General features: G+C 36.8%; 2 protein-coding genes across 2 annotated transcripts; one reads left to right on the plus strand and one right to left on the minus strand.

The window, feature by feature from the left end:
• Positions 1–2,944: 2,944 nt before the first annotated feature.
• On the minus strand, positions 2,945–4,027 carry LOC130962751 (uncharacterized). Its single transcript, XM_057888921.1, has 2 exons — positions 3,944–4,027; positions 2,945–3,874 (listed from the first exon to the last, which is right to left on the minus strand). The coding sequence occupies exons 1-2, from the start codon at positions 4,025–4,027 to the stop codon at positions 2,945–2,947; spliced, it is 1,014 nt and encodes a 337-aa protein (XP_057744904.1).
• A 3,271-nt stretch (positions 4,028–7,298) lies between these two features.
• LOC130960339 (putative F-box protein PP2-B12) lies at positions 7,299–11,220 on the plus strand. Its single transcript, XM_057885720.1, has 3 exons — positions 7,299–7,589; positions 8,053–8,171; positions 10,266–11,220. Exons 1-3 carry the CDS (start codon positions 7,329–7,331, stop codon positions 10,666–10,668), a joined length of 783 nt encoding a protein of 260 aa, XP_057741703.1. The 5' UTR covers positions 7,299–7,328; the 3' UTR covers positions 10,669–11,220.
• Positions 11,221–16,468: the final 5,248 nt, after the last annotated feature.

A 16,468-nucleotide genomic window follows, 5' to 3' on the forward strand; every position in this document is an offset into this window, starting at 1 on the left:
CTGGGTCGTCCAAGTAATAAACCTTACGTGAGTAAGGGTCGATCCCACGGAGATTGTTAGTAATGAAGCAAGCTATGGTCATCTTGTAAATCTTAGTCAGGCAAACTCAGATATATATGGTGATGAACGAAAATAACATAGAAGATAAAGATAGTGATACTTATGCATATCATTGGTGTATGAGCTTCAGACAAGTGTATGAAGATGCCTTCCCTTCCGTCTCTCTGCTTTCCTACAGCCTTCATCCAACCCTTTCTTACTCCTTTCCATGGCAAGCTCGTATAGGGTCTCACTGTTGTCAGCAGCTACCTCCCATCCGCGCAGTGAAAGCTAATGCACACACTCTGTCACAGTGCTGCCAATCACCGGTTTGGTTCCCTCCCCTACCGGAATAGAATAACTCTTTTGCGTCTGTCACTAACGCCCAGTAGGTTACAGGTTTGAAGCACGTCACAGTCATTCAATCATTGAATCCTACTCAGAATACCACAGACAAGGTTAGACCTTCCGGATTCTCTTGAATGCTGCCATCAGTTCTTGCCTATACCACGAAGACTCTGATCTCATGGAATGGCTGGCTCGTTTGTCAGGCGAGCACTCGGTTGTCAGGCGATCAACCATGCATCATGCAATCAGAAATCCAAGAGATATTCACTAAGCCTCAGATGCTTGTAGAACAAGAATGGTTGTCAGTCACCTTGTTCATGAGTGAGAATGGTGATGGGCGTCAATCATCACCTTCATCATGTTGAAGAACAAGTGATATCTTGGATAAAGAACAAGTGGAATTGAATAGAAGAACAATAGTAATTGCATTAATACTCGAGGTACAGCAGAGCTCCACACCTTAATCTATGGTGTGTAGAAACTCCACCGTTGAAAATACATAAGAACAAGGTCTAGGCATGGCCGAATGGCCAGCCTCCCAAATGATCTAAGATAGCATAAAACAAAGATAGCTACCCCCAAAAGTCTACTTTCTAATACAAAAAGGTCCTACTTATAGAAAACTAGTAGCCTAAGGTGTACAGAAATGAGTAAATGACATAAAAATCCACTTCCGGGCCCACTTGGTGTGTGCTTGGGCTGAGCAATGAAGGAATTTCGTGTAGAGACCTTTTCTGGAGTTAAACGCCAGCTCTCATGCCAGTTTGGGCGTTTAACTCCAAATTTTATGCCAGTTCCGGCGTTTAACGCTGGAATTTCTTGAGGTGACTTTGAGCGCCGGTTTAGGCCATCAAATCTTGGGCAAAGTATGGACTATTATATATTGCTGGAAAGCCCAGGATGTCTACTTTCCAACGCCGTTGAGAGCGCGCCAATTGGGCTTCTGTAGCTCCAGAAAATCCATTTCGAGTGCAGGGAGGTCAGAATCCAACAGCATCTGCAGTCCTTTTTGGTCTCTGAATCAGATTTTTGCTCAGGTCCCTCAATTTCAGCCAGAAAATACCTGAAATCACAGAAAAACACACAAACTCATAGTAAAGTCCAGAAAAGTGAATTTTAACTAAAAACTAATAAAAATATAATAAAAACTAACTAAAAGATACTAAAAACATACTAAAAATAATGCCAAAAAGTATACAAATTATCCGCTCATCAGATTCCATTCGGGAATTCTATACAAATTTATATTTTACGAACCATGAGCAACTAATCCTTCATTGTTAAGGTTAGGAGCTCTGTCTATTTTCATGGATTGATTCGTTTGATCTTTTTAATTTAATTCATGTCTTGATTTATATTTCAATAATTGTTTTCGTTCTTTATTCTATGAACATTGGGTGGAACGGAAGTATGACCCATGTTCTAATTGAGTTCTCGTAAAACTTGGAAAAGCTCTTTACTTGAACAACAGCTTGAAAACATATTATACTAAATTTTTAATTGTTTGTATTTAAAGGGATACGTGACATATAATCCCCTTATTTGTGGATAATTATGATTCTTTTGGCATATAAACTAGAAATTGATCATCACCCTCTAATTGGAATTAATTGACCAAGGAATTGGCAATTAATAAATTTTAGAGGAGACTAGAAAGGTCTAAGGAATTAGGGTCTAGTTACATATAGTTTGCCATGAAATTAAATCTTGCATGATTAAATTAATTAGTAATAAAAGTTAATCCGGAAATTAGATAACTCTGAAACCTTAACTGTTTTCTCCATATTTTATTCCCAATTTATTTAATTGTCTATACTTTTGATATTCTAAATTCGAACTTAAACCTTTTGAACATCTCAAAACCAATTTCTGCTTGCCTAACTAAGCTTATCACTCAAGAATTGTTGCTTGATCCATCAATCCTCGTGGGATCGACCCTTACTCACGTAAGGTATTACTTGGTACGACCCGGTGCACTTGCCGGTTAGTAGTGCGGGTTGTAAAGTACCGCACCAGTCCCCCTCTAGCTCGGGTCTGGGCTTGTCGTCGACCCTAGTGTCCAGGTCGGCGAGGAACACTCCTGATGCTTCTTTGGATTTTTTTTCTCAAGGAGAGGCTGGCATTGTCGCAAGCGACTGCCATTTCTAATTCTCCTTTAATGGATCCCACAGATCCGTCATCCGTGACAAACTTCATCACTAGCAGCTTTGTACTGATTACTCCCCCAACATCGTTGATGGTCTTCCTCCCTAGGATGATGTTGTAGGTCGTGGAGTCCCTCAGAACTACGAACTCAGCCATTACCGATCTCCTTCCCTGTCCTTGCCCCACGGAGATTGGTAAGGAGATTATCCCGTCTGGCTTGATGAAGTGATCACCTAGCCCTACGACACCGTCCAGGTGAGTTGTTAGGTCAGCATCCCACAGGCCTAATGCGTCGAACACGTTGCGGAACATAATGTTCGAGTCTGCCCCTGTGTCTATAAGGATTCGTTTGACGAGACCGGTTCTGACCCTGGCCGTGATGACATGGGGGACTTTCCAGGATCTCGTCGAATCATTGGTCTTCCGGACCGAAAGAAATGGGTGGGGCACTTTTGGGGGTTCGCGAAGATGAGGAGGAGATTGCCAGTACTTTGGCGTCTTTTTTGTGCGCCGATCTCGACCTTGGGGCCGTGTTTCTCACGGTTACTACATTCACTACGGTAAGGCCGTGGTCGTCGTCCCTTAGCTCCTGCCATTGCTTCACCGTTCGGGTCTTGTCTTCCCCATCGTGGTCGCGATTTCGTCTTCTCGGTTCTCTGATGAGGTGGGAGAATTCGGCTAGTTTTCCGTCCCTAATTGCTTGTTCCAGTGCGTCCTTCAGGTCGAAGTAGTCTTGCGTTTTGTGTCCATAGCCCTTATGGTAATCATAGTAGAGGCTTTTGTTCCCCCTAGTTCGGTCCTTCAGAGGTCGGGGCTTTGACAAGATTCCCTTTTCAGCTATTTGTTGATAAACTTCTATGATGGGGAGGGCGAGAAGAGTGTAGTTGGTGAATTTTCCAATACGAGGAAACGGTCTGGGTGCCTTGCTCGGTCCGCTGTCTCTGGCGTGCTCCTTCTGTCTTTCTCCGTTGCCGTGCTGCGTGGGTTGAGTGTAGGAGGGTTGCCGCTTGTTGGCAGCCACAACTCGACTGACCTCCTCGTCATTAATGTATTCGCGGGCCACCGTTTGGATTTCTTGTATCGTCCAGACTGGCTTTATGGTGAGGTGCTTTCTGAAGTCCTCGTTAAGGAGCCCGTTCGTCAGGCAGAGACTGGCCACTGAATCGGTTAACCCCTCGATCTCCAAGCATTCGTCGTTGAAGCGATCTAAGTACTTCCTGGTCGTCTCGCCGATTTTCTGAGTGACACCGAGTAGATTGATCGGGTGTTTTGCCTTCGCGATCCTGGTGGTGAATTGTGCTAAGAAGGCGCGACTGATATCTGAGAAGCTGACCACGGAGCCCTAGGGGAGGCTATTGAACCACCGTATTGCAGGGCCTGCTAGGGTGACCGGGAAGGTGCGGCATCTTACTTCGTCTCCCACTCCCTCCAGGTTCATTCTGGCCTCGAAGGCCGTGAGGTGCTCCTGCGAGTCTTGAGTTCCGTCATACCTCATGTTCGTTGGTTAGTCAAAGTGCTTTGGCAATCGGACTTCGAGGATGGAATGATGGAATGGGGTGGCGCCCATGATTACGGGTCACCGTGTTCCGCTAGGTCTCTATTCTTCACTTTCGCGGTCTCGCCTCATGGTGCCTGCCCGCTTACCTTGGGCGTATATGATTGTGTCATTTCGCCTCATAGGGTGTTCCGTTCCTCCCGGCTACTTTCCGATTCCGATCTCGAGACGGGAGTACGTCGGGAGCGACTACTTCGGTGGGAGGTTCTTCCCCGACTCTCGGGAGATTGAGAGTAGTCGGGGTCAGAAATCTGTCGATGATGCTCTTGGTCTGCTAGTTGGCGCTCCAGGTTCTGTCCCCTATAGCGCAGTTCCTGCATTATCCTGGCGTTGTCGCTACCCGTTCCCCCGAAGGGGCGTCTTTCATGGGCTCTTGACTGCGGCTCGGTTCGTCGTGGAGGGGACCTTAACCGCTCGCGGGGAGAGGCAACGGAGGCTGCCCCCTGGAGGCCCACCGCGTGGCCATGGTCTCCTGGACCTTGCACGATCTCCATTCAGGGTGTCCCTACAGACGGCGCCAATGTGCGGTATCTCAGGTACCGAACGGTTCAGAGTGGTTCTCGGTTGATCCGGTGGGGTGCAGCCTGGGATCGGGTTGCAAAGATGAGACTGGTGGACCGACGTTCCGAGCTCTCGGTGCGAAGGGGGTGTCACCTGCAAAGACACTCCGACGCCCAAATCAGTAGAGTGTGCAGGCGAGAAAGGGGTAGAGTGGTGTATTACGTATCTTGGGGGAGGGATAGGACCCTCCCCTTATATACTATGTCAGAAGTGGGTCCCACAAGGGTTGAACCTACTTTCCTCGAAGCTTCCTTGTACAGCTGTGGCGGCTAGCTGTTCTGGACGCGTGTTCGGGTCAGCGAACGAGTGCCTCACAGCCGACCGTCCGGATCGAGTGCTTAGTGGGTCGGGTAAGCCCATGTTCCTTTTGGGCCAGGCCGTAACAGAAACTAAAATAATTATTTAAATAATAACATATAAGTTAAATACTTATTTAAACAATAGCCTGTCAATAATGTAATATTACAGCAAAATCAAAATCAAAATTAAATATAATTTTAAAATTAATTTATGAAAAAAATAAGATGTCACTAATAAAAGTAGTAGTGAAATTATATACACACAACACATTACTATGTCTTTGAATATCTTTTTTTTGATTTTGTGATAAAATTAATCACGCGAATAAGAGAAGAAGAAATGTACAATAAGACATAAAATTTAATTTTCTCCACATATATAAAAAACTCACTTCATTAGCGTTTAGTGATTAAGGGGTGGAGGGATATTGATAAGTGTGTAGGATTTAGAATAAGGACATAGAATATATAGTGATTAGGGTATATTATGATTTAAGATTTAGAGTTTGGTATCTTAGAAGTTAGGGTTGAAAATTTCTGTATGTGGTGAGTATAGTTTAGGGTTTCGAGTTTGAGTTTTAAAATTAGGATTTATGATTTAAGATTTATGGTTTAGAATTTAGAGTTTATGATTTAAAGTTTGTAGTTTAGGGTATAGAATTTAAGATTTAGGGTTTTTTTTTTTATTTAGGATTTATGGTTTTAAGGCGTAGAATTTAAAATTTAGAGTATAAAGTTTTATGGTGTATAATTTTAGTGTTTAGGATTTAGATATCTAAAAATTTATTTTAATTGAGAATTTAATTATGATAAAAAATAATGTACAATTATATTGATAGAGACTAATTATGGACAAGTGTTACATTATCATTATTAATTTTATTATTTGAATTCAATTTTGGTCCCTTTTTGTTAATTAATTAAATAATTATTATATAATCTATAAAATACATAATATGGAGGTGAAAGGTTTGGTATTGTATAATAATATAAATTAAAAGTGCGTATAATACCTATTAATTTACCAATAATGAAGATAAATACATTAAAATTTATTTTATGATATATTCTATATCTGTAACTATAACTTAAAATTTCTAGATTTATGTATTGTGTGTGAAATAAATTTTCATTAACATGCAATTATCAAATATTTTTATGATTCACTATGTTAAATTTACTAAATAATTTTCCATAAAAAATCATTTCTTAATTTTAATCATTAGCACTCTTTATAGATTTCATTGTAGATTGATTAAAAAAATATATAGGATCTATCATTTCTGCGATCACAGTTTTTTAGAATCTTCATGAAATTGTTAATCTAACACATATTTTTATACTGGACAACTGTCAAATTTTTAAATAAGACACGCAACTTATATATATGTAGAAAGAATCTTTCTTTGACACAGTAGCAAAACCCTTAACTTATATTATCATTAGGACATCTAAATAATGATTTGTTTGGATTTGATTCTATTCCAAACCATCGTAGAACTGAACGACAATCGCACTCACACCATTTCGGCACCTTTACACTTCTGCTCTGGTTTTGTGACCTGACCCAATTACTACTTGAAGGAGAGTAAATAAAACTTCATGCTGCATTACTTGTACCACCTATCTTGGTGCTTCAAATACTAGCGATGAATAATAAAGATTCAACAAGAAAAAAAAAAACAATAACAAGAAAATAAAGAGGAACACAAAAACAAGAGAAAGGAGGTTGAAGAAGAATCGAACTCAAGATAAATAATGAAAGAAATTAGGGTTTAAAGGATCATATTGGGTCTAAATACGAATTTTGCTGCGTCAATTAACTGTTACAGTGTCTATCGCGGTAGAGAAGATATTACTTTACTATTCCATTTGTTAAGTCATTGTCAGAAAGGATCAAAAGATTAAATTAGTGTCCAAACCTAAATCTAAAAGATCATTATAGATAACTTTAAATTTCTAATACCAAAACAAATAATCGCGTAAATTTAAAGGATCAAAATAGTTATTTAGTTAAAAAAATAATATTAAACATATTTTGATTTTTCTTTTTTTTATTATTTCTATTTTTAATAAAATTAAATGATTGTCTTCATATTTCTACACAACTAATAAGACACATTTAATCTGAAATGAATGGAGTACTATTATTTAATATACATATAAATTTTATTTATAGGAAATATTTTATATTAGATTAGTTAATAATTAATTACTTGTAATCCAAAATGAAAAATTTCAATAATTTATGAAAAGTATTTATTGGTATTTAAAAATGAAAAAATAATAGAGAAACTTATTTTATATAAATTTGAGAGTACTACAGTACTACTACCAATATCTATCTATGGCAACTAACTAAGCGACTTGACAAAAAAAAAATGGAGTTGCCGGAGGGATGCATCGCGAACATTATTGCTCGCACCACGCCCAAAGACGCATGCAGGCTCTGCGCCGTTTCCAAGCTCTTCAAATCCGCCGCTGATTCTGACTATGTCTGGGGTCGTTTCCTCCCTTCCGATGTCGTTTCCCTCGTTTCCCACTCTCAATCTCACTCTTCCTTGATCACACTCTCTACTTCCAATAAATCCCTCTATCTCGCCCTCTCCGATAGCCCAATCGTCATCGACCAGGGTAAAATGGTAATTTCTTCTTCCTTTTGTCATCTTCGCTATGCTAATCAATAGAGCCAGGGAACTCCTAATCATTTTCCCCCTTTAATTCTAATATGCAATTCCATTAAGTTACCATCAATTCATCATATCAGTGTTTAATTTTACGTTCAAATATCGCAAGAATCCTTTGCTTGTTTTTAAGTTTTAACGATGCTGGTTGCCGTCCAGGTGCACTCTTTTTAACTCGTATGCTTTTCAGCTTTTAAGGCTTTCCTTTTCTATCAGATCTATTTGCTTTTTCACTTGTCACAATCAAACCCTTAATTTTGATATTATTTGGACCTAAAAAGAGTGTTGCAGTTTTATATGTGACTGCTTCTTGCTTGTAAAGAAATCCCCCTCTATGTTTAGCAAAAAATACGGGGATAAAACGTTTTTAATTATAATAAAAGCTTTACTTATGTAAATATGCACAATATTTTGACTGCAGAGCTTTCAATTGGACAAAAAGAGTGGGAAAAAGTGCTACATGCTAGCTGCTAGAGCTCTGACCATTGTTTGGGGTGACACTCCGCGATACTGGCAATGGATACCCTTGGAAGAGTCCAGGTCATCCCTTGAAATTGTTTTCCTTATTTTATTTTATTTTTTTCTTTTATTTTTGAATAATGTAACATGAATGGACCTAAAGATCCTAACTTAATCCCATTGCAAGTAGAGGGGAAAAAATTGGATTAATGATCAAAATGATCTCTTAAAAATCAATCACATGCATCAATTTGGTGTTTAAAAATTAGAAGCTGATCCCTGAAAAAAACAACAGGGAATTTGTATGAAGGGTCAATTAATAATTGTATTATCTTCTAATGACCTAGAGACATAAAAATGTGTTCTGAGAGAAGAACAAGATGATGTCTTCGGGCATAATTTCGTTGTATTCCTGTCTTTAAAAGTAATCGAGATAGAGGGAAGAGGGGATGTATTTACACAATCTATGTGATGTTGAATTAGAATTCTCCTCTTATATCTTTTTTCTGTGTAAAATTGTCCTTCAAATTCTCTATAATTCTTTAATTCTCAATTTATCATACCTGTTTCAAAGACACATCTCAATATAATTCTTAGTTGTTCAAAATAAGACAAGACACGAAGAATAAGACATAAAGAATAGAGATACAAAAATTAGTGTGCTTGTATTTTGTTTGGTAATAAACTAGAATAATTATGAAAGTTTTTTTTTTTCATTCAAAAAATTTGAGAAGAAAAATATAATAATAAAAAATATTATTATGAAAAATTAATAAGAATAATGAAAGAAAAAATAAAAAATAAGTTGTGTCTATGTCTCCTTCCTGTTAAGATGGATACAAAATACACTAATTCAATGTCTCTAGATACAATGTCTTTATACATGTTTCATTTGTCAAACATAATTTTATGTCTCTATATCTCTGGCTCAGTGTCCCCTGCCTATAAACAAATGGAACCATACATACTTTGCTGTGCTTTCTATGGTCATTTAGGCACTGGTTGGTTGATGTCTGTGCATGCCAAAAACAGAGACATGATAGAACGCGTTCTTTGTTTGGACTGTGAGACACAGAAACAAGAGACACGCTTACAGAGAGATATCCACAAAAAACATATATTCTGTGTCTCTCCAACTAGTTGAGACATTAATTTTTAGTTTGAGACACTGAAATTTTTACAATTTTATCCCTTTATTTTTGTAATTCCATTCATATCTGTAGCATCTTTAACTTAATTCCCCATTCTTCATCCATTCTTCATTTCCTCTCTCTTTCTAGCCTCCATACTCTGTACACTATTGTTTCCCGACTTTGGGCTTCGACGGCATTGATCTCCATCCTCTCTCTGGCGGCGCTGTTTGTCTTCTCCTTGGTGGCGTCACAGTTAAGGAGAAGGTCCCTTTGCCTCACCCTTCGGTCAGCATCAACAGCGGTAGCGGCAACTGCCATAATGATGGAGACGCTCTCCTCCTTCGTCGCGTCCTCCCCTCCCCCGCTCTCTCATTTTGTTCTTCCTCTCTCTAGTAGCGGCAGCAACTACATATCTACAGCGGAAGCAACCACAGATCTCACTATAGGTCTGGTCTTTTCTCGTGGGTCCTGCCCTTCTTCCACCTCTCCTCATCTTCATCTTCTTTTCATCCTTCTTTACCTCTTTCTTTTCTTTCTTCTACTCTGTGCCTTGTTCTACCTCAGATTTAATTTGTATTTGTTTGAATTGTTTTTAAATAGAAATTTTGAATCTGTTTGTATTATTCAATTGGGATGATATTAAAAAATTATTTATAAATATTGAATTTGGAATTTAAGTTTATTTGTGGTGTTCTTTTTCGTGGATGGGGTGATAGCTCATTCTTTGTTTGGATTGATGGAGATTAGTGTTTGTTAGGCTGAATTTTTGTGTCTATGTACTCTTGTGTATTTGTGTCTATGTCTTCATAATTTGAGACAACAACCAAACACAGTCTTAGTATTTTTATATTTCATGATGAAATATGACCATAAACCATTTAAAAAGAAAAGTAGAGTACTATTTTTTAATTGATCAAACTCATTTAATGTTAACTAACATGTCACTTTCTCATTTGTCAAATCATACTACTTTACCATGAAACATAATTACTCTGCTTTGTTTGGAAATCTACCAATCTTTGCAACTTCAATATATACACAGGTTCTCAGAAGTTGCTCGACTGGAACATGTGTGGTGGCTTGAGATTCGCGGGGTGTTGAGTACCCTTGTCCTAACCCCAAATACTCACTATGCAGCTTATCTTGTGTTCAGTATGGAGGAAGACAGAATTGGATTTCAAGACTGTCCTGTGGAGTTATCAATAGGCATGCTAGGTGGTGAGGCTAGCACCAAGAATGTGATTCTTGATCCAGAATCAGACGGGGTACGGCAGCTTCCAAATCTAAGAGGTAATCCCTGGCTGGAGATTGAGTTTGGGGTGTTTTTTGTTTCGAGCACAGAAGATGAACAAGTTCAAATGAGTGTTGTGGAAACTGAGGCTGGTGTCCTAAAGAGTGGTCTCATCATTGAAGGAATTGAATTTAGGCCAAAGGAAGATAATTAATTAAGAAGCCAAGCCATCGTTGATTTGCACCAACATAACTGCAAACTCTTTCTGAAGATTTTAATGGCATTATTTCTTTTTGTTATTCTCATTACTAATATTGAGGAAGGCTAGGCGAACAATTTTAAAAATTGGTCTAATTACTCTGTAAGTTCCTATAGTTTCGCTAAATTTTTAATTAGGTCTCTATAATTTTTTTTTTCTTTTGATCGAGTCTTTGCACCAAATTTTTTTTAATTGGGTCTTTACACCTTTTTTTTCTTTTATTTGGGTCCCTGTAATATTTTTTTTAGTTGGGTCCCTATAAAATTAAGTCAATTATTGTCAAGAGGGATTTAATTGAAAAAAAATTTAGTGTAAGGACCCCATTAAAAGAAAAAAAGGTACAAAGACTTAATTGAAAATGGTGCAAAACTATAGAGACCAACAAAGTAATTAAATGAGTTAATACTCAAAATGGTCCCTAAAATTTGGAGACAGACTAACCTCCAAAATTTCAATTGACTCAATTTGAATCCCCAAATTCGAATAAATGACTCACGTTAGCCCTTCTGTTAATCTCCGTTAATGGCACGCATATCTGGAACGTTAAGTGACACGTGGAGTTGACAGGTGACCTTATTAAACGTTGCTGACATAGGAAAAAATTTTTTAGACTTAATTTAGCCCCTTTTTTAATGAATATAAAACCTTAACAAGTGCCAAATTCCCAAATTGATATCGTTGTTTGGATGTTGGAGAAGATGAGGAGGAGCACCAGTCAAGGATCCAGAAGCTGTAACAAATCTCATTCAAATGGAAGTTTGAACAGGAATTCAAATCGAGCTAGATCTGGAAAGGTTTCACACTGGTGTGGTTGTAGAATGCGTCCTGTTTTTCGTTGGAAGCAAATCCAGAGAGACTATTTTTGGATGTCCAAACTATGTGAGTTCTTAAATTGCTTCTTTCTTGAATTTACATCTTTTTTTTTTGTAATACATGCATAATTTATTTTGTGGTTCTTGTTGTGATAAACCTCTGGAAATAGATGGTGTAGACTTTTTGTGTGGACAAATGGCGTGAAAGAAAAAGATATGACTGGCAGACATGAAACTGAAAATTGTATTGAGCATTGGAAGATGAACGTGGGTTGAAAGATTAGTGCAATAGAAGCTGAAATTAGGATTTTAAAAGTATGAATAGTATTTTGAGTTTTTTTTCTTGATTTTTTTGTAGTTGTAGCCGTTGGCTATGCCTTGGGTATAGGAAAGTGATGAATAAAATTGAATTAATGTCACTAAAATTATGTTTTTTTCAATACAAATATGTTTTGTAAATTGTAAGTTTTGACTAAACCTACAAATTCAGTAAGGATATTACAAATATGTATGATTCTGTAAATTAAAAGTTGTCACTAAACCTATAAAAATAAAATGGTAAGAATAAACAAGAGACTGATTACAAATCTGCAAATATCAATAACAAACTAACTTGTAATTTATCTACCAAATCTCTAAATTGCAAAATAAGTTATAATAATAAACCTTGAATCTGATTTCATAGGTCAACCATAGTCATGCCAATGACCATTGTAACACATGATAAACCAAGAGTGATGTCTAGAATGTCATCATTACAGTCACAAAACAAAAAGGCTATTTAAAAGGTTCCAAAACAAAGCCCTATATAAGACATGACAAAAGGCATAAACAACCACTGATGCAAATTTTAGTTACAAAACAGCCACAAAATAACTTCAAAACACACACTTTAGATTACATTTATCAATTCATCCACAAAAGACAACATAATTTAATCTTTATTTCTTCCTTGGTGCTTTGAAGTCTGGAGTGAGGACAAACTTCATAAATTCAGTAAACTTTGACGCTGTCTCAGAACTAGCTCCTTGCATAGGTTTCACACCGGGAGTTGCTCTTCTTTTATGCGGCAGCTTATCCAGCCTTGTGAGTGGAGGTGGAGGTGGAGGCACCTACATGTAATTAGAAATATTTGATAGATGATGAATAAACACATGATATTTTTCTAAATGTAATTAATTAGTGTGTTATATAATGGTACCTACTCTATAATTTGTGGCTGTGAAACAGTGGGTTGGGTGATGTCAATCTCCGAAGCCTGTGGAGCATCCACAGTTTGTATACCAGCAGTTGTGGCAGCATCATCGGGTGCATTTGCATTAGCTCCATCTTTGGATTTGGATTTAGCTACAACAACTGCTGTTGCTGCAGCAAGAGCACTTGTAATATCATCAGCTTTTCTATGAGCACAACTTCTTTTAGTGTGTCTTTTAACAACGCAGTAGGTACAAATAAATTCTTTGTAGATTCTCTTTAACTTTGTTGCAGTTTTAGACTTCTTACTGCTCGAAGGCTCCTCATCACCGTCCTTTCTCCTTTTCTTCTTAAAGTTTTCTGGCCTTCTACTAGTTTTAGGTGCTTAAGGTCTGTTGTATTCAGATTTTTTCCATGATTTCTCACCCGGTATTGGATTTAGGGAATGCATGTATGTAGCCCTATATGCCTCCATAGTCAACCAATGATGACAAAAGTCTTCAGAATTTTTATTTATCCTTGAAACTGCTGCACATGCATGGACACACGGCATGCCTACATATTCAAATTTTAATTAGTCATAATCTATAACTCTTAAATGCCATACGTTAAAAATGTTAATTAAGATATCAAGTTGGACCTATTATCTGCCAGAATCTACAAGTGCAGATGCTTTGCTTAAACCAACTGCCATGTTAGTAGGCCAACCGTGAATTTCAAACCTTTGATGGCCATCATCTCCACACCATATAGGTGTCCATTTTTGCGAGTCTTTCTTGATCTTCTACAGCCGACTTTGTTGGATTGGGGGTAGTTTGCTAATATGATGAGACAATTTGACTTTATTTTTGGCAATTGACCTCATTGCAAATATCCGAACCTCCTCCAGTAGTGTTATAATTGGCTTCACTCTGAACTCCTTGATTCTTGAGTTAAATACCTTACGGCTGTTGTTACAAATGTTGTCCATCTTTGGTCCATGACTGAAAAATGCTCTTGTCCATGACTATTGACGAACGGATTTTCTATCGGTAAAGAAATATAAAAATATAATCGCGTTGTAAGTATAGCTTCTAAACCAACAGAAAATCCTTTCGTATAAACGTTTTGGTTGTCACAAGTAACAAACCCCTTTGAAATTGATAACCGAAGTATTTAAACCTTGCGTCGTCTTCTCAAGGAATTGCAGGGAAGCATGAATTATTATTGGTTATGCAAATGTATATTTCGGGGTTTTGAAAAAGGTTTGAACAAGAGAAATAGGTTGTAGGGAATTAATAAATTAATAACTAATAAAACTCTTGGCAAGGTATGAGAACTGGAAGTCCTATCCTAGTTATCCTTATCAATGGTGATGAGAATTATATTTTTGCTACCACTAAGTCAATCTCTAACTATGAAGGTCAGTTAAGTGGACAAATTAATTTAACACCTAAAGTCCTAGTCAACTCCTGAGGAAAGACTAGAGTTATAGGAATCTAAATCAATCAGCAAAGATATTAATTATCAATCACGATGAGTTTGACAACTCAAGAGTTACCAATTAATCAACCAAAGCCAAAAGAAAAAAATCTAAATTATTTATATAAATAAAGGGAAGCAATCATGAGTCTGAAATAATTCAAATTATATTAATTAAGAAAATCCTAACATAAAAAGTTCATAAACAAATAAAAGAGAAAATAAATAAAAAGAACATTGAACCTGTGATGAAGAAGATAAAAATATTCCTAAGTCCTTTAAGAGGAATCTTAATCCTAATCCTAAGAGAGAGGAGAGAACCTCTCTCTCTAAAAACTACATCTAAATTATGAAAAGTGAATTTTGATCTGATCTGAAGTATCCCTGCATGTTCCTGACTTTAATCTACGTTCCTGGGCTAAAATCTAGGTCTAAATGCGGCCTAAAACCGTCTTCAGCGTATTCTGTAATTTTTGCAGATCGCGCATGTCACGCGTACGCGTCAGTCACGCGTTCGCGTCACTCAGCATTTTTCGTGCCACGCGTGCGCGTCATTCACGCATTCGCGTCACTCGTGCAGCTTCCAATCCACGCGGTCGCGTCAGGTACGCGAGCGCGTCACTGCGTTTTTCTCCATTTCGCGCGATTGCGTGAGCCATGCGCCCGCGTCGCTTTTCGCTGGACATCTCCTCAATTTCTTGTGTTCCTTCCATTTTTGCAAACTTCCCCTCCATTCTCTCAGCCATTTCTACCCTATGAGGCTTGAAACACTTAACACACATATCACGAAATCGAATGATATAAAGAAGAATAAAAATATACAATTAAAAGATCTTTAGGAAGCAAGTTTTTAATCATAGAACAATTTGGGAAGGAATTGTAAATACATGCTAATCATATGAATAAGTGGGTGAAAAGCTTGATAAAATCACTCAATTAAACACAATATAAACCATAAAATAATGGTTTATCAAACTCCCCACACTTAAACATTAGCATGTCCTCATGCTAAGCTCAAGGAGATAAAATAAATGAGTAGGGAAAAGCAAGACTCGTAGAATACAACCTATGAATGTGAATGCAACTATATGCTAAAATGATTCTACCACTTGGTTAAAAATAAATAAGTTCTCCAAGACAAACATAAACCAAATTCCACTAATTCAAATCATACAATAAAAAGCAAGTAAACTTGTAAGAAGATAGTTCATGAAAGCAGGGAACATATAATCAAGCACTGAACCCTCACTGGTAGTGTATATCACTCTAGTCTCTCTAGTGTATATGGTAATTCACTATACTCTTCTGTAATCATGCTTTCTAAACTTTGTTCTTCATCTAACCAATCAACAAATATTTAGTATACCAGTGCAAACATCATGAGGTCTTGTCAGGGTTGTAATGGGGCTGAGGTAAAGGTATATATATATATATATATATATATATATATATATATATATATATATATATATATATATATATATATATATATAAGGCTAAGTGAGCTAACAAAGTGAATCCTTGATTAGTCTAAGATCTCTCCTAACATAGACATACTTTATATAATTTAAAATGCTTTACCTAGCTACCCAAATTTTTCCCACTTTTGTATTACATGCTCATGTATCAAAGTTATTTTTTTGAATTTTGTCCCATGTGCATTGATTCTTTTTATTTTGCATTTGGGGTAATATATATATATTTTATTTTTTTTATCAATGCACATGGTAATTTAATTATTTTGATTTCACATGAGCATGCTTCCCAAATTTTCAAATAACTTATTCAATTTAATTCCCTACTTTTTCCTATCATCCCATGTTCCCATAAAATTCCCCACACTTAAATTATACACAATATCTATCTTAAGCTAACCAAGGATTCAATTTGGAATTTTTATTTTGTTTTTCTGCTTAAGGCTAGTAATGTGGTTATAAAACAGAAGGAAATTTAAAAAGCTCAAAGTGGCTAACAAGGGTGACATAAAAGGGTAGGCTTATTTGGGATAAGTGAGCAAAAATAAGTAATGGCCTCAATCACATGCAGGCATGTAAATATACTAAACAATGGACATATAGATTGGAACAAAATAAAGATTACAATCATAGAGAAGAAAACATACAAGAATAAAATATTATGGTTAAATAATGTAACCATGCAATTAAGCTCAAATCTCACAGGTTGTGAAAAACCATGTTCTAAATATAACTTCCAAACAAATTTAACACATAGAAAATGTTAATAATTTTTTTAATTTAAATTAGTGAAAATTTTCAAAAATAGGGTCT

The sequence above is a fragment of the Arachis stenosperma genome, chromosome 2 (genome assembly GCF_014773155.1).
Source record: "Arachis stenosperma cultivar V10309 chromosome 2, arast.V10309.gnm1.PFL2, whole genome shotgun sequence".
NCBI lineage: Eukaryota > Viridiplantae > Streptophyta > Magnoliopsida > Fabales > Fabaceae > Arachis > Arachis stenosperma.